The 24,382-nt window shown below is 43.8% G+C and overlaps 1 protein-coding gene and 1 long non-coding RNA gene across 2 annotated transcripts in view; both read left to right on the top strand.

Annotated features, from left to right (window-relative positions):
• LOC118376255 (protocadherin Fat 2-like) overlaps positions 1-24,382 on the top strand; it is an 82,862-nt gene that overhangs the window by 49,487 nt on the left and 8,993 nt on the right. The window contains exons 18-25 of the mRNA XM_052487543.1: positions 1,109-1,320; positions 2,221-2,358; positions 2,581-2,724; positions 7,567-7,764; positions 8,148-8,988; positions 9,610-9,767; positions 18,458-18,959; positions 20,898-21,051. Of these exons, the coding sequence (XP_052343503.1) occupies positions 1,109-1,320; positions 2,221-2,358; positions 2,581-2,724; positions 7,567-7,764; positions 8,148-8,988; positions 9,610-9,767; positions 18,458-18,959; positions 20,898-21,051 (2,347 nt within the window). The remainder of the gene's footprint in view (positions 1-1,108; positions 1,321-2,220; positions 2,359-2,580; positions 2,725-7,566; positions 7,765-8,147; positions 8,989-9,609; positions 9,768-18,457; positions 18,960-20,897; positions 21,052-24,382) is intronic.
• Positions 13,442-18,437, top strand: LOC127913884 (uncharacterized). The gene is made up of 3 exons (XR_008087106.1): positions 13,442-15,306; positions 15,369-15,709; positions 15,772-18,437. It is a non-coding gene; the product is annotated as an uncharacterized LOC127913884 (long non-coding RNA).

The raw sequence follows: 24,382 nt of genomic DNA, 5'->3' as shown, positions 1-24,382 counted from the left end.
GGACAATATCCTAGCTACTCTGTTGAACAAGGGTCAGCTCTAGAAGTCTAACTAGCTCAGCAAACAGAGAATTGTACCTGTGTGATATAATTGCACATGTTGAAACCTGGTTTGGTTGTAAGAGGAATGCAGGTGGCAGTTATGTCTGTTGTTATGTTGTCATCTTGTCTTGTGTTTATGAAGTGTGTAAACCAGACTGGCAGACGGCCCAGGAACCCAGGAACTCTCTCTCTCTCTGCCCCATTTAAATGCGGAGAGATAGAGATAGAGATAAAGAGATGGAAGGAAGGAAGGAGATGGAGAAAGAGAGGGAAGTGAGGGAGAGGAGGGAGGAGTGGGAGATTAAGAGAGGGGGGGTGAGAGAGAGGGGGGAAGTGAAGGAGAGGGGGGAGAGAGAGTGAGAGGGGGGCGTGAGAGAGAGAGAGAGGGGGGGGGGTATTGAAAGAGCGCTGTCAAAAAAAAACACCAGGTGGAAACATGTCAGCATTTTAGTTTTTAATAAAAGAGCACCACAAGATGAATTGAATGTATTTTTACTGTGGTAATCTTTGTAAATCGCTGTAATTTGTCCTATTGTTTTTGAAGGCTTAGAACATATACTCAAAACCCACACGTCAACCCAGGACTGTGTTAGTGTGCACAAGACCATGTTAAAACACAGCTGTCAGTTAAATAGTTCATTTAGCCCAAACAACTACCTCTTTCCCTACTGTTTTTAATTTATTTATTTATTTTGCTCCTTTGCACCCCATTATTTTTATTTCTACTTTGCACATTCTTCCATTGCAAATCTACCATTCCAGTGTTTTACTTGCTATATTGTATTTACTTTGCCACCATGGCCTTTTTTTGCCTTTACCTCCCTTATCTCACCTAATTTGCTCACATTGTATATAGACTTGTTTATACTGTATTATTGAGTGTATGTTTGTTTTACTCCATGTGTAACTCTGTGTCGTTGTATGTGTCGAACTGCTTTGCTTTGTCTTGGCCAGGTCACAATTGTAAATGAGAACTTGTTCTCAACTTGCCTACCTGGTTAAATAAAGGTGAAATAAATAAAAAATAAATTAAAACATGAATAGAGTTTGTGTTGTGTGTTTTTCAGGTGTTCTGGCTGTGAATGGCTCTTTAGACTTTGAGCGGTGTCGTGAATACTACCTGTCATTGGAGGGGACGAGAGGCAAGTCGACTCTGAGCGACATCACCATGGTGATTATCAACATCACGGATGTCAATGACAACGCGCCCGTGTTCGGACAGCGAGACTACAGTGCTGACGTCTCAGAGGACTTGTCGCCTGGCGATGTGGTGATGCAGGTAGTTTTCACTCTCAACTGTCACTTCAGAAACCAGTGATTGTAGTACACAATTCAATGTGCTCAAGTCATTTCCCTGAGGGGACAAATAAAGTTGTTTTGAGTTTGAATTTGGCATTTGGATAGAAACAAATCTAAGTACTTATAGAACATGGCAGTTTGGTTGAGTTAATAATGATACGACTGTCATTTCATTTGGTGTCAATAAAGAGCCAAGCAGCTCAGTTCAATGAGGCTTACTGTTTCCTCTCCTCCCAACCCCTCTCCTCTCTACCCCCTCTCCTCTCAACCCCCTCTCCTCTCTACCCCCTCTCCTCTCTACCCCCTCTCCTCTCTACCCCCTCTCCTCTCTACCCCCTCTCCTCTCTACCCCCTCTCCTCTCTACCCCCTCTCCTCCCAACCCCTCTCCTCTCTACCCCCTCTCCTCTCTACCCCCTCTCCTCTCTACCCCCTCTCCTCTCTACCCCCTCTCCTCTCTACCCCCTCTCCTCTCTACCCCCTCTCCTCCCAACCCCCTCTCCTCTCTACCCCCTCTCCTCTCTACCCCCTCTCCTCTCTACCCCCTCTCCTCTCAACCCCTCTCCTCTCTACCCCTCTCCTCTCTACCCCTCTCCTCTCTACCCCCTCTCCTCTCAACTCCCTCTTCTCTCAACCCCTCTCCTCTCAACCCCCTCTCCTCCCAACCCCTCTCCTCTCTACCCTATCTCCTCCCAACCCCTCTCCTCCCAACCCCTCTCCTCTCATCCCCCTCTCCTCTCAACCCCTCTCCTCTCTACCCCCTCTCACCCCAACCCCTTCTCCTCTCTACCCCCTCTCCTCCCAACCCCTCTCCTCTCTACCCCCTCTCCTCCCAACCCCCTCTCCTCTCAACCCCCTTTCCCCACCTTCCCCCACTCCAAGGTGACAGCCAACGACCTGGATGGGCCGTTGAACAACCTCATCCACTATTCCATCTCCAGTGGAGACCCTCAGGGGCAGTTCAGCATCGACCCTCGCAGTGGAGAGATCATAGTCAGGGCCACGCTGGACAGAGAGGAGGTGAGGGGGGGGGGGGGGTAGTTTGTGCTTTTATATGGGGAAGGGATCACCTGGAATAAAGTTTGAAAAAACTACTCAGAACAGGGTTCCCTGGAGATGAACTGTTGATTGAAGCCCTTTGCTCTCCCAGGAGCTAAGAGAAAGCTAAGAGAAAGAAGTCAAGGAAGTCGTAGAACCCTGACCTGATATCCTGTATCTAACTGGTCTCTCTCCCTGTCCCAGATCACTCACTACTCTCTGACGGTCCAAGCAGCCGATGAGGGAGACCCTCCTCTGTCTACCGCGGTCCAAGTGACCTTGACCGTGTCCGATGTCAACGACAACCCACCTGTCTTCTCCCAGATTAAACACAACCTGGTCCTTCAGGTACCCAACACAGGCCACTTTCCCTTTACACACACACACACACACACACACACACACACACACACACACACACACACACACACACACACACACACACACACACACACACACACACACACACACACACACACACACACACACACACACACACACACACACACACACAGTTTCCCTCTACACGATCAGCATCCTAACAGCCGACCATCCCCGGCTGCTTCTACACACCAAGCAGGAGTGGAATGGTTGATAGCTGAAGAACCAATCAGGCGTGTGCCATCTATTGATTAATTACTGAAATAATGAATTGATCTGATGTATTATATTTGATGAATTTGTTTATGCCAAGGGCACCATTAAGGGTTGGATATAGAGAGACCCTTGAATTAACTTCATCAGTAGTCATCATTAACCGTTAATCCTATATCCACAATCTTTAATCAACAGTCAATTACCATGTTGGCATTCTGAAACGTCGTCAAGCTCTGAGACCTCAAGAACCCAATAAACTCAATACTACAAATAATGATTTCAAATGTTTTACGAGATAATGAGGTAGTTTAAGAGATACGCCATAGAGGGAAGGTATCACGGGATACAACACCGTTATTGAGGTTGAGTCTCCACAGGTCAATATAAATTAACTTCTGTACTCAACACAGGCAAATTAGGCTTTCACAACCGTTGAAACTAAAGAGAGTTTCACCGACCAGGAAGACACTGGGCTAGGCTATCAGTTAGCATCATTAGCCACATAGGCTTTCACAACTGTTGAAACTAAAGAGAGTTTCACCGACCAGGAATAGACACTGGGCTAGGCTATCAGTTAGCATCATTAGCCACATAGGCTTTCACAACTGTTGAAACTAAAGAGAGTTTCACCGACCAGGAATAGACACTGGGCTAGGCTATCAGTTAGCATCATTAGCCACATAGGCTTTCACAACTGTTGAAACTAAAGAGAGTTTCACCGACCAGGAATAGACAATGGGCTAGGCTATCAGTTAGCATCATTAGCCACATAGGCTTTCACAACTGTTGAAACTAAAGAGAGTTTCACCGACCAGGAATAGACAATGGGCTAGGCTATCAGTTAGCATCATTAGCCACATAGGCTTTCACAACCGTTGAAACTAAAGAGTTTCACCGACCAGGAATAGATAATGGGCTAGGCTATCAGTTAGCATCCGGTGTGGAAAGTGCAGACAGAGGCCGTATTGATCATTCATTTGTAAATTATACCTGCTGTCCTACAGCTACTCATTGACTTCCACCACGTTACACACACTTTCTTATTAGTAACGTACCAACGTTACTTGTATGTCATTGTTGCCTCTCGGTGGGATTCCATTTAAGAGAGGATAAGTGGTTGGAGGATGGTTGTCAGGCACACCTGTTGCTGACAGGTGTATAAAACCCATTCGGCTATTTCAGCCACAGCCGTTGCTGTGGCTGTTTTCCAGCCACCTCAAACTGAGGGTGTGTGACTTTACTTTGTGGACTCTTGTCAACACGTGTTTAATTCAGCTACAGTATGAAATCAGCTCTATGCTTTTCCTCTCCGGCTGACTATACACACCATCTACCTCCACTCTGTGTGTCTGTGGAGGCTGACTGTACACACCATCTACCTCCACTCTGTGTGTCTGTGGAGGCTGACTGTACACACCATCTACCTCCACTCTGTGTGTCTGTGGAGGCTGACTGTACACACCATCTACCTCCACTCTGTGTGTCTGTGGAGGCTGACTGTACACACCATCTACCTCCACTTTGTGTGTCTGTGGAGGCTGACTATACACACCATCTACCTCCAGTCTGTGTGTCTGTGGAGGCTGACTATACACACCATCTACCTCCACTCTGTGTGTCTGTGGAGGCTGACTATACACACCATCTACCTCCACTCTGTGTCTGTGGAGGCTGACTATACACACCATCTATCTCCACTCTGTGTGTCTGTGGAGGCTGACTATACACACCATCTACCTCCACTCTGTGTGTCTGTGGAGGCTGACTATACACACCATCTATCCCTCCACTCTGTGTCTGTGGAGGCTGACTGTACACACCATCTACCTCCACTCTGTGTGTCTGTGGAGGCTGACTATACACACCATCTACCTCCAGTCTGTGTCTGTGGAGGCTGACTATACACACCATCTACCTCCAGTCTGTGTCTGTGGAGGCTGACTATACACACCATCTACCTCCAGTCTGTGTCTGTGGAGGCTGACTATACACACCATCTACCTCCACTCTGTGTCTGTGGAGGCTGACTATACACACCATCTACCTCCAGTCTGTGTCTGTGGAGGCTGACTATACACACCATCTACCTCCACTCTGTGTCTGTGGAGGCTGACTATACACACTATCTACCTCCACTCTGTGTGTCTACAGAGGCTGACTATACACACCATCTACCTCCACTTTGTGTGTCTGTGGAGGCTGACTATACACACCATCTACCTCCACTCTGTGTCTGTGGAGGCAATGTTCAACCTATTTCAGATTTCAAATAGTATTTGAACCTGTATTTGGTGAAAATGTACCATTATGTTGAATATAATCAACTATTTTCATCAATCTGACTCCATTATTATGTGACTAAACTCAACAGGCCCTGTGGTTCTATTCAAAGCCTTTCTTCCATCACCACCTAGTAGTGTGACTCTATTGAACATGTGCCTTTCTTGTACAGCTATGCAATTATTAATTAAGAGACTTGTTTATTCTTACTTTTTTAAAACTCTGTGTTGCTGGTTAAAACGCTCGTTACTAAGCATTTCACGGTAAAATTCTACACCTGTTGTATTCGGCACACGGTGACAAATAAAATGTTATTTGATTTGAGATAGAATTAGCTAACCCTGGCGACCCAATGTACTAGCATTATAATTTATTGAGGCAAGCAGATCAGAGATTTCAAGTTGAAACCCAAGCATATGCTGTGTGTACAGTGTGAATAACGACTACCAATATACCTACTAAATTAGGAGTACAATGGGCAATCAAAGAATTACTCTGTAAAACAAGGAATACATTTACTCAATTAAACTAATAGGATGGGTGGCAGTGTAGCCTAGTGGTTAGAGTGTAGAGGTGGCAGGGTAGCCTAGTGGTTAGAGTGTAGAGGTGGCAGGTAGCCTAGTGGTTAGAGTGTAGAGGTGGCAGGTAGCCTAGTGGTTAGAGTGTAGAGGTGGCAGGTAGCCTAGTGGTTAGAGTGTAGAGGTGGCAGGGTAGCCTAGTGGTTAGAGTGTAGAGGTGGCAGGTAGCCTAGTGGTTAGAGTGTAGAGGTGGCAGGTAGCCTAGTGGTTAGAGTGTAGAGGTGGCAGGGTAGCCTAGTGGTTAGAGTGTAGAGGTGGCAGGTAGCCTAGTGGTTAGAGTGTAGAGGTGGCAGGTAGCCTAGTGGTTAGAGTGTAGAGGTGGCAGGTAGCCTAGTGGTTAGAGTGTAGAGGTGGCAGGTAGCCTAGTGGTTAGAGTGTAGAGGTGGCAGGGTAGCCTAGTGGTTAGAGTGTAGAGGTGGCAGGTAGCCTAGTGGTTAGAGTGTAGAGGTGGCAGGTAGCCTAGTGGTTAGAGTGTAGAGGTGGCAGTGTAGCCTAGTAGTTAGAGCGTTGGACTAGTAACTGAAAGGTTTGCAAGTTCAAACCCCTGAGCTGACAAGGTACAAATCTGTCGTTCTGCCCCTGAACAGGCAGTTAACCCACTGTTCCGAGGCCGTCATGGAAAATAAGAATTTGTTCTTAACTAACTTGCCTAGTTAAATAAAGGTAAAATAAAAGTTATTTATGAAAGAATTAACACTCAAACGATTACAGTGTACATGAAATACATGACACATTACAGAATAACTCAGAGTAAATGACCCTCAACTACTAAATAAGATATCGTGGTTACACATCGTCTGATACACACAGGCGCTTGCTAACAAGTTCTGAAAATATGAGCAAATTCATTTGCCTTTTAACCAAATTCAAGCAGGAAGTCACCACCAACCTGAATTAACATTTCGTAGCACTTTGCCAGTAAAAACAATAGGCAGGAACAACACATCCAGATTCTAATCAACTTCTATTTAAATAGTAGGAGCCCACATCTGCGTCGCTCTTCTTTGAACGGACCGACGTCCTGACAAAACAGAATAACACATTGTCTTTGTAACAGTAACTCCATAGCACCTAACAGTAACAATGAAACATACAGTATGTCATGGTTCTTTATGAACTTTCCAAACAGGAAAATGTTATTCACACAGTAACGTTCATTTCCTGTCGTCGGTGACCCCAACACTTCCGCGGTAACGTCTCTTTCCCAGATATTGCCACGGCAACGGTGTGAGACGCAAATATAAGTCTATCCATCCGGACAATGCCGTATTTAATCAACACGCCGGGCTGGCGTCAACAAGTCGCCTAGACGTATCTTCATCGCTGGCCTTTATCCTCCTTCCCATATCTCTACCAAAACACGGGACTCTGTTTCAAGGACCCGTTCCAGCTAAAATAGAGAGGCCTGAGGAGAAGGCTAGGTGTGTGTGCTTGTTGTGCCAAATTGTAGCACATCGCACAGTACACACTGTGGTATGAGCTTGTCTGCTTTCAAGCACCTCAGCCATGTACTGTAGCATTCGGGGCAGATGGAAACTTCCGACAAGCCACTGGAAACTTTTGACATTTTCCCCTCTTCGAGATAAGATCGCAATCAGCACGTTTTTTTGTTGTAGTATAATCATTAGGCGCTGTCTTGTTTTAGACCCTTGTGGAACAAGGTGCTATGGAAGGCTTGACCTAGTTTCTATGACGACTTAACTAACGATGGTACCGTACGTATGTTCCTTGTCAGGAGGGCGAGGCCATCGGTAGCAGCATCCTCCAGCTGGTGGTCACAGACAGAGACACCCCTCAGAATGGACCTCCCTTCACGTTCCACATCGCGTCTGGGAACGAGGACCGCCGCTTCCACGTAGACCAGGGAGGTCTGTTGTCCATCTCTGTCCCTCTGAAGAAGAAGACCAAGCCACAGCACCTTCTGAAAATACAGGTAACGATTTTTCCTTGTAAAAAAAAAGCACAAGGTGGCGCACCACCCAGAGCTCATTATTTAGTGTAGAGGTGCTGACTAACGGTGAATAAACTTTGAACTATAGTTGCACATTCTATATGGAAAATATCCCAGTCATTTATTGGGTAACAAAAAAAAACATTTTGTCATCACTGTTCCTTGTTATGGGTGAAGAAGACACAGTGATGCTGAAATGTTGCAAGCAAAACATATTTACCTGGTTGTAATCTGCTTATCTGACGTCTATACTATGCCCACTGGTTATTTGGGATGTTAAAATGGAGTCAAACTTTATACCTACACAGTACTAGCAGATACGGACATTTGATTATGTATGTTTCTATTCATGTCCCTTACCTCAGGTGACAGACAGCGGACACCCTCCTCTCTCCTCTATCTGCGTGGTGAAGATCAACGTCACTGAGCAGAGCAAGTACCCTCCTTCTGTGATGCCCCTGGAAGTCTTCATCACCACCACAGGAGACACTTTCTCCAACCGAGTCATAGGCAAGCTCCATGCCTCCGACCAGGACCTGCACGACATCCTAAACTACAAGCTGATCTCGGAGTCTCCCGATGGGGGAGACCCAGGTCCGAGCTCAGACCCCTCTGGAGGCCTCTCCAGGTTCTCTGTGGACCTGGTGGATGGGAAGATTTGGGCCGACGAAGACTTGAAACCTGGTCTCTACTCCCTCAATGTCAGCGTCTCCGATGGGAAGTTCAGCGTGTGGGCCGGGGTGAAGGTCCATGTATGGAAACCCACACAACAGGCCCTGGACGCTGGGCTCACTCTGCAGCTGGCTGGGCTTTCCCCGGAGGAGTTCCTGGGGGACCTCTGGAGAGGCCTCCAGAGGAGCCTCAGCACGGCCCTGGGTATAACCAGGCAAGACCTCCACCTGGTGAGCCTACAGCAGCAACCCAACTCCCTGGTCCTGGAGGTTCTGCTGCTATGGAGGCCGCATGGTGGAACTGTAGAACCGTTACCAACCAACCGGCTGGCAGGGATCATCGCTGACATAGAAGACTCGTTGGGACTGAGTGTTCTCAGGGTGCATCACAATGGGTGTCTAGGGACAGAATGCCCTCCTAGAGGATGCAGGAACTCAGTCCAGATGAGAGGGGAGAGGCTGAGCCACTACGCCACAGCTAGGGCCGGCTTCATCACCCCACAACACACCTGGGAGAGTGTCTGCCCCTGCAACGGTAGGTGTAACTTGTGTGAGATGTGCCTGAGACGTGAACAATTGCATTAGCTCTACAAGTCAATGCCTAGGGTTTGGTTTAGTGGGCTAACGGGTACTTTTAACACACAGTAGACCCTGGGTTTGAACCCTATCAGTCAAATAGTCTCCTACCTTCTCTATGATCACAGTAGGAGCCTGAAGTCACCCCCTTCATGATCTAACTCACTTCACATTCCTATGGGGATTATCTGGGTGCAGATGGCAGCTAGGAGCCACCAGCATAGTACTAGTGATTAGTCTTCTTAGTTACTGTTGTCTGTCTGGCAGACATATTTCCATTAAGGTTATCGTCTCTTTATTTAGACTATTTTAGCTAAACCCAGAGCCTCAACAAACCAAATGTCTCTAGGAAAGCGACATGGAAGATCTGAGACTGAAATATAATACATGAGGGGAATTTTTTTTTTTTTTGTCTGTTTCAATCAAGGAGATTTGATTATCAGAACAAATTTGAGTGACTATTCCTAATTTGACGGCCGGATCGTCATCCAAAAGAAGTGATTTGAATATTAGGCCTACATGTTAGTTAGACATGTTCTACAGATCATATTTAACATTTGCACCGTTTTTTCAACTTCAGCGTCTGCTGTGAGTTTTGACGGGACGGGCTACCTGAAATACCTGTATCAGACTGAGGAGGAGGAGAGTCAGAACCTCCATCTCTCTCTGCGCATCAAGACCTTCCAGCAACAAGGCGTTGTCATGAATACCAATGCAACCAACTGGGGGAGCTTGAAGGTATTGTAAAGCTCACATGCATTATTTGCTTTTTTGTAATCTCTCACATCTCATCCAATCAGGTCCATTTGATCTATAGCCCATTTTATATCATTGCATCACAGTATCAAACATACTATGATAATACACTGCATTGTTATCAGAGATCATAAAAGCAACATGTTCCTTTTCCTTGGCAGCCCCCCTCCCCCTGTCCTGTAGTAGTTTACATATGTGCCCTAATCTAAAAATGCCTGATTGCATATCAGAGGGCTGGGTTTATCCAGAACAAAACATTTCCGGGTGGATTCCAGGGTCAAACCATACTGATCTCTTATCATCATATTAGTCCCTCTGCTGGCTTTGTCTGTGTCAGTTGATCAATGGGACTTTTTAACTGATCCAACCATGTTATGGTAACGACTGTCTCTATCTTCATGTCGCCGTTTCCATCAATTTCTTTCATAGCCTGGTCCCAGATCTGTTTTCAGTATTGACAAACTCAATACTCTGAGTTAAAACATTTTTTTTTTTTAAAAGGACCAGCACATTCTTCAGACACTTCTGGAATTTAAATTAAAGTGTTGGCAAGGCATTAAAAAAAAAAGCTCCAGATCGGGTACATCGGCTAATTCTTGCTGGGGTTTGGAATGTTGAGCTAGAGTCAGTTTTGTGCTGATGTAGGTTAGCCACAAAGTTTAAAGGGAATATTAAATGATTGTATATTTTGAAGAGAGGGATAAAGAATTCTCAGTGCTCAGATGAAACTACTTGACAGGCATGCAACATCCATCTCCCAATGGATTTCCCTTCATTTGTGTGGCATTGAATACATATAGATAGAATATTACATTTGTTCACTCTTGAAACATCAAAAGTAGCATTCACTTTTTTTTCCCTATGCTTAGGCCTATTTCTGGGTTTTACATTCCTGGAACATCGGGGCCTTTTAATTCTAAGAAAATTGCTTGAAAGGGAATTGCTAAACATGGTTATTCAAGAATCTATTTTCAGTTTCTTTCCTCCCCTTTTTACTTCACACCGACTTCATCAGGAGATACGACACGATTCATGTGTTTCCCTTGAGAGTTAGGCTTCACAGCACCTTGTACAAATTCTTAGCAATTCCCAAATCTCATCAATATTCTGACCTAAAGGAAAATGGTAGCAGCAGGCACATACATCCTTCAGAAACTTCTGAAATGGAAATTAAGTTTAGGACCTACTCACCGATCACCGGCTAAATCTTTTTCATGTATTCCACATCTTTTAAGTAAATTACCTTTGAAATGGAATAGATTTTTCCCATTTGAACAAAAGCGCATGTGACAAGCCTGTGGAGAAAGAAGAAAGGGTGACTTGTCACATAAAACCACTGTAGCCTTTAACAATAGTGAGAGATTAGATCTATTATTATCAAGGAGAGGCATGCTAGAGAAGGAGAAGCATGCTAGAGAAAGAGAAGCAGAAGCATGCTAGAGAAAGAGAAGCAGAAGCATGCTAGAGAAGGAGAGGGGGAAGCATGCTAGAAAAGGAGAAGCATGCTAGAGAAAGAGAAGCAGAAGAGAAGGAGAGGGAGAAGCATGCTAGAGAGGGAGAAGCATGCTAGAGAAGAAGAAGCAGAAGCATGCTAGAAAATGAGAAGGAGAAGCATGCTAGAGAAGGAGAAGCATATTAGAGAAGGAGAAGCATGCTAGAGAAGGAGAAGCAGAAGCATGCTAGATAAGGAGAAGAGGAAGCATGCTAGAGAAGGAGGAGAAGCATGCTAGAGAAGGAGGAGAAGCATGCTAGAGAAGGAGAAGCATGCTAGAGAAGGAGAAGGAGAAGCATGCTAGAGAAAGAGAAGCATGCTAGAGAAGGAGAAGCAGAAGCATGCTAGAGAAGGAGAAGGAGAAGCATGCTAGAGAAGGAGAAGGAGAAGCCTGCTAGAGAAGGAGGAGGAGAAGCATGCTAGAGAAGGAGGAGGAGAAGCATGCTCAAGAAGGAGAAGGAGAAGCATGCTAGAGAAGGAGAAGCATGCTAGAGAAGGAGAAGCATGCTAGAGAAGGAGAAGGAGAAGCATGCTAGAGAAGGAGAAGGAGAAGCATGCGAGAGAAGGAGAAGCAGAAGCATGCTAGAGAAGGAGAAGGAGAAGCATGCTAGAGAAGGAGAAGGAGAAGCATGCTAGAGAAGGAGAAGGAGAAGCATGCAAGAGAAGGAGGAGAAGCATGCTAGAGAAGGAGAAGCATGCTAGAGAAGGAGAAGGAGAAGCATGCTAGAGAAGGAGAAGGAGAAGCATGCTAGAGAATGAGAAGCAGAAGCATGCTAGAGAAGGAGAAGGAGAAGCATGCTAGAGAAGGAGAGGCATGCTAGAGAAGGAGAAGCATGCTAGAGAAGGAGAAGGAGAAGCATGCTAGAGAAGGAGAAGGAGAAGCATGCTAGAGAAGAAGAAGCAGAAGCATGCTAGAGAAGGAGTAGGAGAAGCATGCTAGAGAAGGAGAAGCATGCTAGGGAAGGAGAGGGAGAAGCATGCTAGAGAAGGAGAAGGAGAAGCATGCTAGAGAAGGAAGAGGAGAAGCATGCTAGAGAAGGAGGAGAAGCATGCTAGAGAAGGAGGAGAAGCATGCTAGAGAAGGAGGAGAAGCATGCTAGAGAAGGAGGAGAAGCATGCTAGAGAAGGAGGAGAAGCATGCTAGAGAAGGAGAAGGAGAAGCATGCTGGAGAAGGAGAAGCATGCTAGAGAAGGAGAAGCATGCTAGAGAAGGAGAAGCATGCTAGAGAAGGAGAAGCATGCTAGAGAAGGAGAAGGATAAGCATGCTAGAGAAGGAGAAGCATGCTGGAGAAGCATGCTAGAGAAGGAGAAGAAGAAGCTTGCTAGAGAAGGAGAAGGAGAAACATGCTAGAGAAGGAGAAGGAGAAGCATGCTAGAGAAGGAGACGGGGAAGCATGCTAGAGAAGGAGAATGAGAAGCATGCTAGAGAAGGAGAATGAGAAGCATGCTAGAGAAGGAGAAGAAGAAGCGTGCTAGAGAAGGAGAAGCATGCTAGAGAAGGAGAAGGAGAAGCATGCTAGAGAAGGAGAAGGAGAAGCATGCTAGAGAAGGAGAAGGAGAAGCATGCTAGAGAGACACTGCAAAGAAGCAGATAGTCTTAATGCTACTAGTCACAGTGGCTGTACAGGACACCCTCTGATCATAAACATCTCCCGCGGGGAGCTAGTAGTGCATTAGGGGAGCTAATAGTGTACTACCCCATCAGGGGAGCTAGTAGTGCATTAGGGGAGCTAATAGTGTACTACCCCATCAGGGGAGCTAGTAGTGTACTACCCCATCAGGGGAGCTAGTAGTGTACTACCCCATTAGGGGAGCTAGTAGTGTACTACCCCATTAGGGGAGCTAGTAGTGCACTACCCCATTAGGGGAGCTAGTAGTGTACTACCCCATTAGGGGAGCTAGTAGTGCACTACCCCATTAGGGGAGCTAGTAATGTACTACCCCATTAGGGGAGCTAGTAGTGTACTACCCCATTAGGGGAGCTAGTAGTGCACTACCCCATTAGGAGAGCTAGCAGTGTACTACCTCATTAGGGCTCTGGTAAAAAGTAGTACACTACCCCATAGGGCTCTGGTAAAAAGTAGTGCACTACCCCATAGGGCCCTGGTAAAAAGTAGTGCACTACCCCATAGGGCTCTGGTAAAAAGTAGTGCACTTACCCCATAGGGCTCTGGTAAAAAGTAGTGCACTACCCCATAGGGCTCTGGTAAAAAGTAGTGCACTACCCCATAGGGCTCTGGTAAAAAGTAGTGCACTACCCCATAGGGCTCTGGTAAAAAGTAGTGCACTACCCCATAGGGCTCTGGTAAAAAGTAGTGCACTACCCCATAGGGCTCTGGTAAAAAGTAGTGCACTACCCCATAGGGCCCTGGTAAAAAGTAGTGCACTACCCCATAGGGCTCTGGTAAAAAGTAGTGCACTACCCCATAGGGCTCTGGTAAAAAGTAGTGCACTACCCCATAGGGCTCTGGTAAAAAGTAGTGCACTACCCCATAGGGCTCTGGTAAAAAGTAGTGCACTACCCCATAGGGCTCTGGTAAAAAGTAGTGCACTACCCCATAGGGCTCTGGTAAAAAGTAGTGCACTACCCCATTAGGGCTCTGGTAAAAAGTAGTGCACTACCCCATAGGGCCCTGGTAAAAAGTAGTGCACTACCCCATAGGGCTCTGGTAAAAAGTAGTGCACTACCCCATAGGGCTCTGGTAAAAAGTAGTGCACTACCCCATAGGGCTCTGGTAAAAAGTAGTGCACTACCCCATTAGGAAAAGAACAAACAAAGCAAGAAAAACCCCATTATTCAGCAGTCCATCAATCAGTTGGTGTGTGGAAGTGTGTGCTACGATGTTGAAGCTAGGCTTGGCTCTCTCATCCCTCCAGGGTTTTGGGAGGGAGGGTGGACAATGAGCCTGTCATAGCGGATGTAATCAATGTCCCCACACTCTCTGGCAGCTTTCATGGCTGGGATCAGTTATTTCCTCTTCTGGTGCACAGCTTCAGGATAGTCCTCTTTGACTAATTCTAAAATTCTTGGGTCTTTCCAGAACAGTTACCTTGTACTTGAACCTCGGGAACTTGTCCACGATCGATCTGGGGCCTGTCACCTTGGTGGGATTCCAGTCCCATCTTCAGTTTTTCCCGAGATAATTTCCCTCACTTTGTCCTCAGACTCAATCCAGGTCTCAAGTGATTACCGTCCACAACAATGTTGTGTTCCGCCTTGATTGTCCCTTGAGATAATCGGATTTCTCCGTCATGGTTATCATGGATTCACATACAGAAATGATGTCCTCTCTCAAGTAGTTTGCTGTCATCTTGCTGTTCTCCTGATTGAAGTCTTTTGACCCTAGGAAACTGTAAATCCACCAGTATTTGGACAAAACACTTGAAGCTATATTCTTGATGTTGTAACAACTGCTTGTAGAACTTGTTTGTTTGATTTAAAGATCCTTCACCTGTGATAGAGAGACACGACTGTCCTCAACAGTACTCCCACCAGCTTTGGTCTTTGTTATGGTAGCAATGTAGGCAATGCTGTCACCTCCGCATTTCCAGACACAGCAAGTCGCAGGGCAGATGGAAACAGCAACAAACAGCAGGGATTCAAACAGTCATACTCCTGGGACAATCGGTGGTACTAGCCTCAAGGGCTGTGGGTTGAGTACAACCTGTTAAGGAAACCTGGCTAGCTTGATAGCTAGCTAACGAGAGTTAGAAGCTAAGCTAGAATTTGCACCAATGAGGGAAAAATTAGCTACTTCTCTGGAGCAAAATTGACCTGATAATGTTGGGTTGGAGATGGCGATAATGTCGGGTTGGAATGGCTGAGATGGCAATAATGTCAGGTTGGAATGGCTGAGATGGTAATAATGTCAGGTTGGAATGGCTGAGATGGTAATAATGTCAGGTTGGAATGGCTGAGATGGTAATAATGTCAGGTTGGAATGGCTGAGATGGTAATAATGTCAGGTTGGAATGGCTGAGATGGTAATAATGTCAGGTTGGAATGGCTGAGATGGTAATAATGTCAGGTTGGAATGGCTGAGATGGTAATAATGTCGGGTTGGAATGGCTGAGATGGTAATAATGTCAGGTTGGAATGGCTGAGATGGTAATAATGTCAGGTTGGAATGGCTGAGATGGCAATAATGTCAGGTTGGAATGGCTGAGATGGTAATAATGTCAGGTTGGAATGGCTGAGATGGTAATAATGTCAGGTTGGAATGGCTGAGATGGCAATAATGTCAGGTTGGAATGGCTGAGATGGTAATAATGTCAGGTTGGAATGGCTGAGATGGCGATAATGTCGGGTTGGAATGGCTGAGATGGTAATAATGTCAGGTTGGAATGGCTGAGATGGCGATAATGTCAGGTTGGAATGGCTGAGATGGTAATAATGTCAGGTTGGAATGGCTGAGATGGTAATAATGTCAGGTTGGAATGGCTGAGATGGCGATAATGTCGGGTTGGAATGGCTGAGATGGTAATAATGTCAGGTTGGAATGGCTGAGATGGTAATAATGTCAGGTTGGAATGGCTGAGATGGTAATAATGTCAGGTTGGAATGGCTGAGATGGTAATAATGTCAGGTTGGAACGGAACCCCTATTATTTCCAGTTTAAACTAATGATCTGCCAAAACTACATTGATTAAGGAGCAATCCAATTATTATGGGTGTTTTGGCAGGCGGCCTGCAGCACAAGATTTCGCTTTACGCGGATGATGTCTTGCTCTACATATCCAACCCTGAGAAATCCCTCCCATTTTAGACACAATTGCTCAGTATGGCAAGTTTTCAGGTTATAAGATCAATTTTAACAAATCCACTGTCTGCCCTCTCAATATTACACTCACCAGCTCTATGAAGACACTTTGTCCTTTCCAATGGAAAACACAGGGGTTTCAATACCTCGGGATCTTCGTATCACCAGATCTGAATAATCTTTTCAAGGAAAATGATCTTCCACTCATGGATCGAATCAAAAACGATCTCCAAACCTGGATCTCCCTCCCAATTAGCTTATTAGGAAGAATTAATGTCATCCTTATGAACGTCCTCCCTAGACTGAACTATTTATTTCAGATACTCCCATGCTATTTCTTAGTTTCCTTTATCAAAACAACTAACGAAAGAATCACCAAATTTACATGGGGCAATAAAACACCTAGGATCAAGTTCTCCACTCTATCGAAACCTGAATCTAAGGGTGGTCTTGCCCTTCCCTCCCTTCAATTGTACTACTGGTCTACCCAAATCCGCAACATGCTAATATGGATCACAAACAGACAAGAGTCAACGTGGATTCAGATAGAAGCCCAATCCTGTGGTTCATTGCCCTTAAGCTCAATTATATTCATTAATAACTTTAGTGAAGTGGGCAACATAGCCGAAACCTTTGTGATTTACAGCACCCTACTAGCGTGGAGGGACTGTAAGAAATACCTGGGCATTTCCTCCCAAATATGTTCTCACTCGCCTATAGTAGGCAACCCAGACCTGCCAAAAGCTCTGAGGGATGCCAACTTTAATCTTTGGCATACTCTAGGAATCAGGACCTTTTCAGACCTATTTCATCAGAAAACCACTATACTGAAATCCTTTCAAGAGCTCTGCAGTGAATTCAATATACCAAGATCCCATTTCTTTTATATCTTCACATGTCTTCATTTACTTCCAAGAGGAGGTTTACAACTCAGTTGAATGAAGTTGAAACCCTTCTTGTCACAGCACAATCCATTAAAAGCTAAATATCTTATATCTATAGATTCCTTTCTGAGAAAGGAGGCTCCTCCTTTACTCCGTTGAAAATAATCTGGGAAAAGGACCTTGGTCTGACTTTATTTATTCAAATTCTATTTTACCTTTATTTAACTAGGCAAGTCAGTTAAGAACAAATTCTTATTTTCAATGATGGCCTAGGAACAGTGGGTTAACTGCATGTTCAGGAGCAGAACGACAGAGTTGTACCTTGTCAGCTCGGGGATTTGAACTTGCAACCTTCCTCTTACTAGTCCAACGCTCTAACCAGTGATGAGCTATTGGTGGAGGTTTGCAACAGGGTATACTGCACCTCTACTCATGTAAAAATGAAAGAATCTAATTACAATTTTTGTACACATTTTATTACACTCCTTTGAGACTCCATAGAATGAAAACAGACATGTCTCCTAACTGTAAAAGATGTACCTCTGAAAGTGGAACCTATATGCATGTAATTTGGAGCTGTAGAGAGATTGCCAGATTCTATACTGCTGCACAGAAAATACTAGCTATACAGTTTGATATGACCCTGTGTATCTATCTTCTTAATGCCCAGCAGGACTTTGTTCTTGATCCTGACAGAGAAAATTTGCTCATGACTATTACATACTTTGCTAAGAAATGTATTATTCTATTGTGGGACTCTAATACCTCTCCTACATTTAAAATGTGGATTGACCAGATTGTTGACTTTCTCCCTCTTGAAAAGCTCACTTATGACCTCCACAAGAGACAGCCCAAGTTTGATAGACTCTGGTCTCCACTATTCAACTGGTCCTTCTGTGGCTCAGTTGGTAGAGCATGGCGCTTGTAACGCCAGGGTAGTGGGTTCAATTCCCGGGACCACCCATACGTAGAATGTATGCACACCTGACTGTAAGTCGCTTTGGATAAAAGCGTCAGCTAAATGGCATATATTATTATTATTATTATAACTGTATTTCATACTGGACAGAGGGAATAGGGTGATTAGGGAAATGAGCAGATACAGTATATGTGTACGTATGTGTATATATATATATATATATATATATATACAAAAAAAACATGATTTATTTTTTTAATTGTATTTTTATTATTAGAATTATCATTATATATGTTTATTTTTAATTTTTTAAACCTGTCACATCTGTGAATGTGGAATGTGTTTTGTTGGTTCATTGAAAAACAATAAAACGTTAAATTGAAGAAGAAAACAACAACATTGATGTGTTGTGTTCTAGTCCACTGTCTCTACTTCAGACTGGTGGGGACTCTGAGGAATAAACGTTTACGAACAGTGAGCACTGTTATATTATCTGCAGACGATGATGGATAGTTGTACCAGCCTGTATATGAACAGTGTTCTATTATCTTCTACAGCTGATAGGTGGAGAGTTGTACCAGCCTGTATATGAACAGTGTTCTATTATCTTCTACAGCTGATGGGTGGAGAGTTGAGGTTCATGTACCTCTGTGGCAACACGCTCCCCGGTTCCCTGCGTATCCACACAGCCCCAGTGGTGTCAGACGGGCGGTGGCACCACGTCCTTCTGGAGGTCAACGGCACCATCCTCAGACTCACCCTGGACCACATTCACTCATCCCAGGTCGTCCTCTCTGAACCCTGCCATCTGATGCAGCCCCATGGGGCTCTGATCTTCGCTGGTCCCCCTGGTCCTGGTTCTTCTCCCACCACCACCACCACCTCTACAGAGACCCAGGCCAGGGCCCAGACCCAAGCACATGGCTTGGTGGGCTGCCTGGAGGGTATGGAGCTGAATGGGGAGCCCATCAGGACAGAAGAGAATAAGGAGTGGAATGGGCCTGGGAGGAGGAGGGTGTTTGGGGTCTACCAGTGCTGTGTCAACCAGGTCAGGATCAACAGCTGTGACAGTAACCCCTGTCTGAATGCAGGAACCTGTGAGGAGGAATCAAATGGAGGTCAGTTTCTTAACCTATATCACTCCCCAATAGTGTCAACCTCTAAAAACAACACAAATAGCACACTGTCAGCCTCTACACACCTCATTCAAGGTCAGGGTCAGGGTTAAGTTAACCGTGTTAGCAACTCATGATTTGTGCTGTAATGAAGTCACAGGCATCACGTGGTATAGGCATGTAATCATATAGTATAGGGTGAGGGTGAGAGAGAGGACATTTGTAGAGAACATTTTCTCAAATGTTTTGCAATGTCATTGTGATATTTTGTCATTGTGATATTTTGTCATTGTGATATTTGTCATTGTGATATGTTGTGGCTCTGTGAAACCATAATCTATTCTCTCCGCTTGGTGAGGTGGCTATGAAGGCAAACAACGGGCTGTGAATAATATGCTGTGTAATGGGAACAACACGTAACACATTAAAATACTGTGTAATGGGAACAACACGTAACACATTAAAATACTGTGTAATGGGAACAACACGTAACACATTAAAATACTGTGTAATGGGAACAACACGTAACACATTAAAATACTGTGTAATGGGAACAACACGTAACACATTAAAATACTGTGTAATGGGAACAACACGTAACACATTAAAATACTGTGTAATGGGAACAACACGTAACACATTAAAATGCTGTGTAATGGGAACAACATGTAACACATTAAAATACTGTGTAATGGGAACAACACGTAACACATTAATAAAATGCTGTGTAATGGGAACAACACGTAGCACATTAATAAAATGCTGTGTAATGGGAACAACATGTAACACATTAATAAAATGCTGTGTAATGGGAACAACACGTAACACATTAATAAAATGCTGTGTAATGGGAACAACACGTAACACATTAATAAAATGCTGTGTAATGGGAACAACACGTAACACATTAATAAAATGCTGTGTAATGGGAACAACACGTAACACATTAAAATGCTGTGTAATGGGAACAACACGTAACACATTAAAATACTGTGTAATGGGAACAACACGTAACACATTAATAAAATGCTGTGTAATGGGAACAACACGTAACACATTAATAAAATGCTGTGTAATGGGAACAACACGTAACACATTAATAAAATGCTGTGTAATGGGAACAACACGTAACACATTAATAAAATGCTGTGTAATGGGAACAACACGTAACACATTAAAATGCTGTGTAATGGGAACAACACGTAGCACATTAATAAAATACTGTGTAATGGGAACAACACGTAACACATTAATAAAATGCTGTGTAATGGGAACAACACGTAACACATTAATAAAATGCTGTGTAATGGGAACAACACGTAACACATTAAAATACTGTGTAATGGGAACAACACGTAACATTAATAAAATGCTGTGTAATGGGAACAACACGTAACACATTAAAATACTGTGTAATGTGAACAACACGTAGAACATTAAAATACTGTGTAATGGGAACAACACGTAGCAACAGAGCCTACAGGTTTTGAGATGTAGTTAATTGATATTTGTTCTGAGATGTACCTACAGTATACTTAAGGTACATTATCTATCATCCCTTCAACAACAACAGATTTTTACCTCTGCGAGGGTGGAAATTTCAGTCACCAATATGAGAATACAATGTTGAACAAACTACAATGTTTGAACAGATTGGAGGTGTCCTATTGTCTATAAAGTATTATTATAATTGTTCTACAGGGAAGTTGAAACTAGAGTAGTGAGGTGCAAACTGAATAACCAGACCTCACGACAACGGGATGGAACCAAACTGTCTTTACAAAACTCTCGACCCTGTATTCCACTTTTTAAAATAGTTTGTTTCCTATCCTTCCTTTAGAATCCCTCTGATGTTACTAAGAGAGTGAGAGAACTTTAAAGGTGTTCTAGAACTTTGACCATCTTCGGGAAGGCTGATCTCGCTTCCTGTTTACCCTCCAGGGTTCCGCTGCAGCTGTCCAGTTCCCTTCTATGGCCCCCGCTGTGAGCTGGACAACAACCCCTGTGCCTCCCAGCCCTGTGCCCACGGTGGGGTGTGCGTGCCAAAGAGTCAAGGTTACATCTGTAACTGCCAACTGAATATGGCTGGAATCAGGTATTCTATCTCTCACATAGCTATCCTTCTCATCCCTGCAGCCTCTGTATAACACGCTGTTAGTCCCCACCTCCTCCCTCCTAATATCACCTTTTATTAATGATAGTGTTCACGTTTCTCTCATTTTTAAGACCTCCTCACCTGCTATATCAAATCAAATGACATGTTATTTGTCACATACACATGGTTAGCAGATGTTAATGCGAGTGTAGCGAAATGCGTGTGCTTCTTGTTCCGACCGTGCAGTAATATCTAACAAGTAATCTAACAATTTCACAACAACGACCTTATACACACAAGTGTAAAGGGATGAATAAGAATATGTATATATAAATATATGGATGAGCGATGGCCGAACGGCATAGGCAAGATGCAGTAGATGGTATAGAGTACAGTATATACATATGAGATGAGTAATGTAGGTTATGTAAACATTATATAAAGTAGCATTAATAATTAAAGTGGCTAGAGATTTGAGTCAGTATGTTGGCAGCAGCCACTCAAAGTTAGTGATGGCTGTTTAACAGTCTGATGGCCTTGAGATAGAAGCTGTTTTTCAGTCTCTCAGTCCCAGCTTTGATGCACCTCTACTGACCTCGCCTTCTGGATGATAGCGGGGTGAACAGACAGTGGCTCGGGTGGTTGTTGTCCTTGATTATCTTTTTTGGCCTTCCTGTGACATCGAGTGGTGTAGGTGTCTTGGAGGGCAGGTAGTTTTCCCCCGGTGATGCGTTGTGCAGATCTTACCACCCTCTGAAGAGCATTACGGTTGTGGGCGGAGCAGTTGCTGTACCAGGCGGTGATACAGCCCGACAGGATGCTCTTGATTGTGCAACTGTAAAAGTTTGTGATTGTTTTCAGTGACAAGGAAAACTTCTTCAGCCTCCTGAGGTTGAAGGGATGCTGCTGTGCCTTCTTCACCAGGCGGTCTGTGTGGGTGGACCATTTCAGTTTGTCCGTGATGTGTACGCCGAGGAACTTAAAACTTTCCACCTTCTCCACTACTGTCCCATCGATGTGGATGGGGGGGTTCCCTCTGCTGTTTCCTGAAGTCCACAATCAAATCATGTGCGCTGAATACAGCAGGTAGACTTTACAGTGAAATGCTTACTTACAGGCTCTAACCAATAGTGCAAAAAAAGATATTAGGTGAACAATAGGTAAGTAAAGAAATAAAAACAACAGCAAAAAGACAGGCTATATACAGTAGTGAGGCTATATACAGTAGAGAGGCTATATACAGTAGAGAGGCTATATACAGTAGAGGCTATAACAGTAGAGAGGCTATATACAGTAGAGAGGCTATATACAGTAGAGAGGCTATAACAGTAGAGGCTATATACAGTAGAGAGGCTATATACAGTAGAGAGGCTATATACAGTAGTGAGGCTATATACAGTAGTGAGGCTATATACAGTAGTGAGGCTATATACAGTAGAGAGGCTATATACAGTAGAGAGGCTATATACAGTAGAGAGGCTATATACAGTAGGGAGGCTATATACAGTAGAGGCTATAACAGTAGAGAGGCTATATACAGTAGAGAGGCTATATACAGTAGAGAGGTTATATACAGTAGAGAGGCTATATACAGTAGAGAGGTTATATACAGTAGAGAGGTTATATACAGTAGAGAGGCTATATACAGTAGAGAGGCTATATACAGTAGAGAGGCGATATACAGTAGAGAGGCGATATACAGTAGAGAGGATATATACAGTAGAGAGGCTATATACAGTAGAGAGGCTATATACAGTAGGGAGGCGATATACAGTAGAGAGGCTATATACAGTAGAGAGGCTATATACAGTAGAGAGGTTATATACAGTAGACAGGCTATATACAGTAGAGAGGCTATATACAGTAGAGAGGTTATATACAGTAGAGAGGTTATATACAGTAGAGAGGCTATATACAGTAGGGAGGCGATATACAGTAGAGAGGCTATATACAGTAGAGAGGTTATATACAGTAGAGAGGTTATATACAGTAGAGAGGTTATATACAGTAGAGAGGCTATATACAGTAGAGAGGTACAGTAGAGAGGCTATATACAGTAGGGAGGCGATATACAGTAGAGAGGTTATATACAGTAGAGAGGTTATATACAGTAGAGAGGCTATATACAGTAGAGAGGCGATATACAGTAGAGGCTATATACAGTAGAGAGGCTATATACAGTAGGGAGGCTATATACAGTAGAGGCTATAACAGTAGAGAGGCTATATACAGTAGAGAGGCTATATACAGTAGAGAGGCTATATACAGTAGAGAGGCTATATACAGTAGTGAGGCTATAACAGTAGAGAGGCTATATACAGTAGAGGCTATATACAGTAGAGAGGCTATATACAGTAGAGAGGTTATATACAGTAGAGAGGCTATATACAGTAGAGAGGCTATATACAGTAGAGAGGCTATATACAGTAGAGAGGCTATATACAGTAGAGGCTATATACAGTAGAGGCTATATACAGTAGAGAGGCTATATACAGTAGAGAGGCTATATATAATAGAGGCTATATACAGTAGAGGCTATATACAGTAGATAGACTATATACAGTAGAGAGGCTATATACAGTAGAGGCTATATACAGTAGAGGCTATATACAGTAGAGGCTATATACAGTAGAGAGGCTATATACAGTAGATAGGCTATATACAGTAGAGAGGTTATATACAGTAGAGGCTATATACAGTAGAGGCTATATACAGTAGAGGCTATATACAGTAGAGAGGCTATAAACAGTAGAGAGGCTATATACAGTAGAGAGGCTATATACGGTAGAGAGGCTATATACAGTAGAGAGGCTATATACAGTAGAGGCTATATACAGTAGAGAGGCAATATACAGTAGCTTGGCTATATACAGTAGCTTGGCTATATACAGTAGAGGCTATATACAGTAGAGGTTATATACAGTAGAGAGGTTATATACAGTAGAGGGGCTATATACAGTAGAGGGGCTATATACAGTAGAGGGGCTATATACAGTAGAGGGGCTATATACAGTAGAGATGCTATATACAGTAGAGAGGCTATATACAGTAGAGAGGCTATATACAGTAGAGAGGCTATATACAGTAGATATGCTATATACAGTAGAGAGGTTATATATAATAGAGGCTATATACAGTAGAGGCTATATACAGTAGATAGACTATATACAGTAGAGAGGCTATATACAGTAGAGGCTATATACAGTAGAGGCTATATACAGTAGAGGCTATATACAGTAGAGAGGCTATATACAGTAGAGAGGCTATATACAGTAGATAGGCTATATACAGTAGAGAGGTTATATACAGTAGAGGCTATATACAGTAGAGG

The sequence above is a fragment of the Oncorhynchus keta genome, chromosome 30, assembly GCF_023373465.1.
Source record: "Oncorhynchus keta strain PuntledgeMale-10-30-2019 chromosome 30, Oket_V2, whole genome shotgun sequence".
Classification (NCBI taxonomy): Eukaryota; Metazoa; Chordata; class Actinopteri; order Salmoniformes; family Salmonidae; genus Oncorhynchus; species Oncorhynchus keta.
The sequence above is the reverse complement of the archived record's forward strand: the minus strand, read 5'-3'. Positions and strand labels throughout refer to the sequence as shown.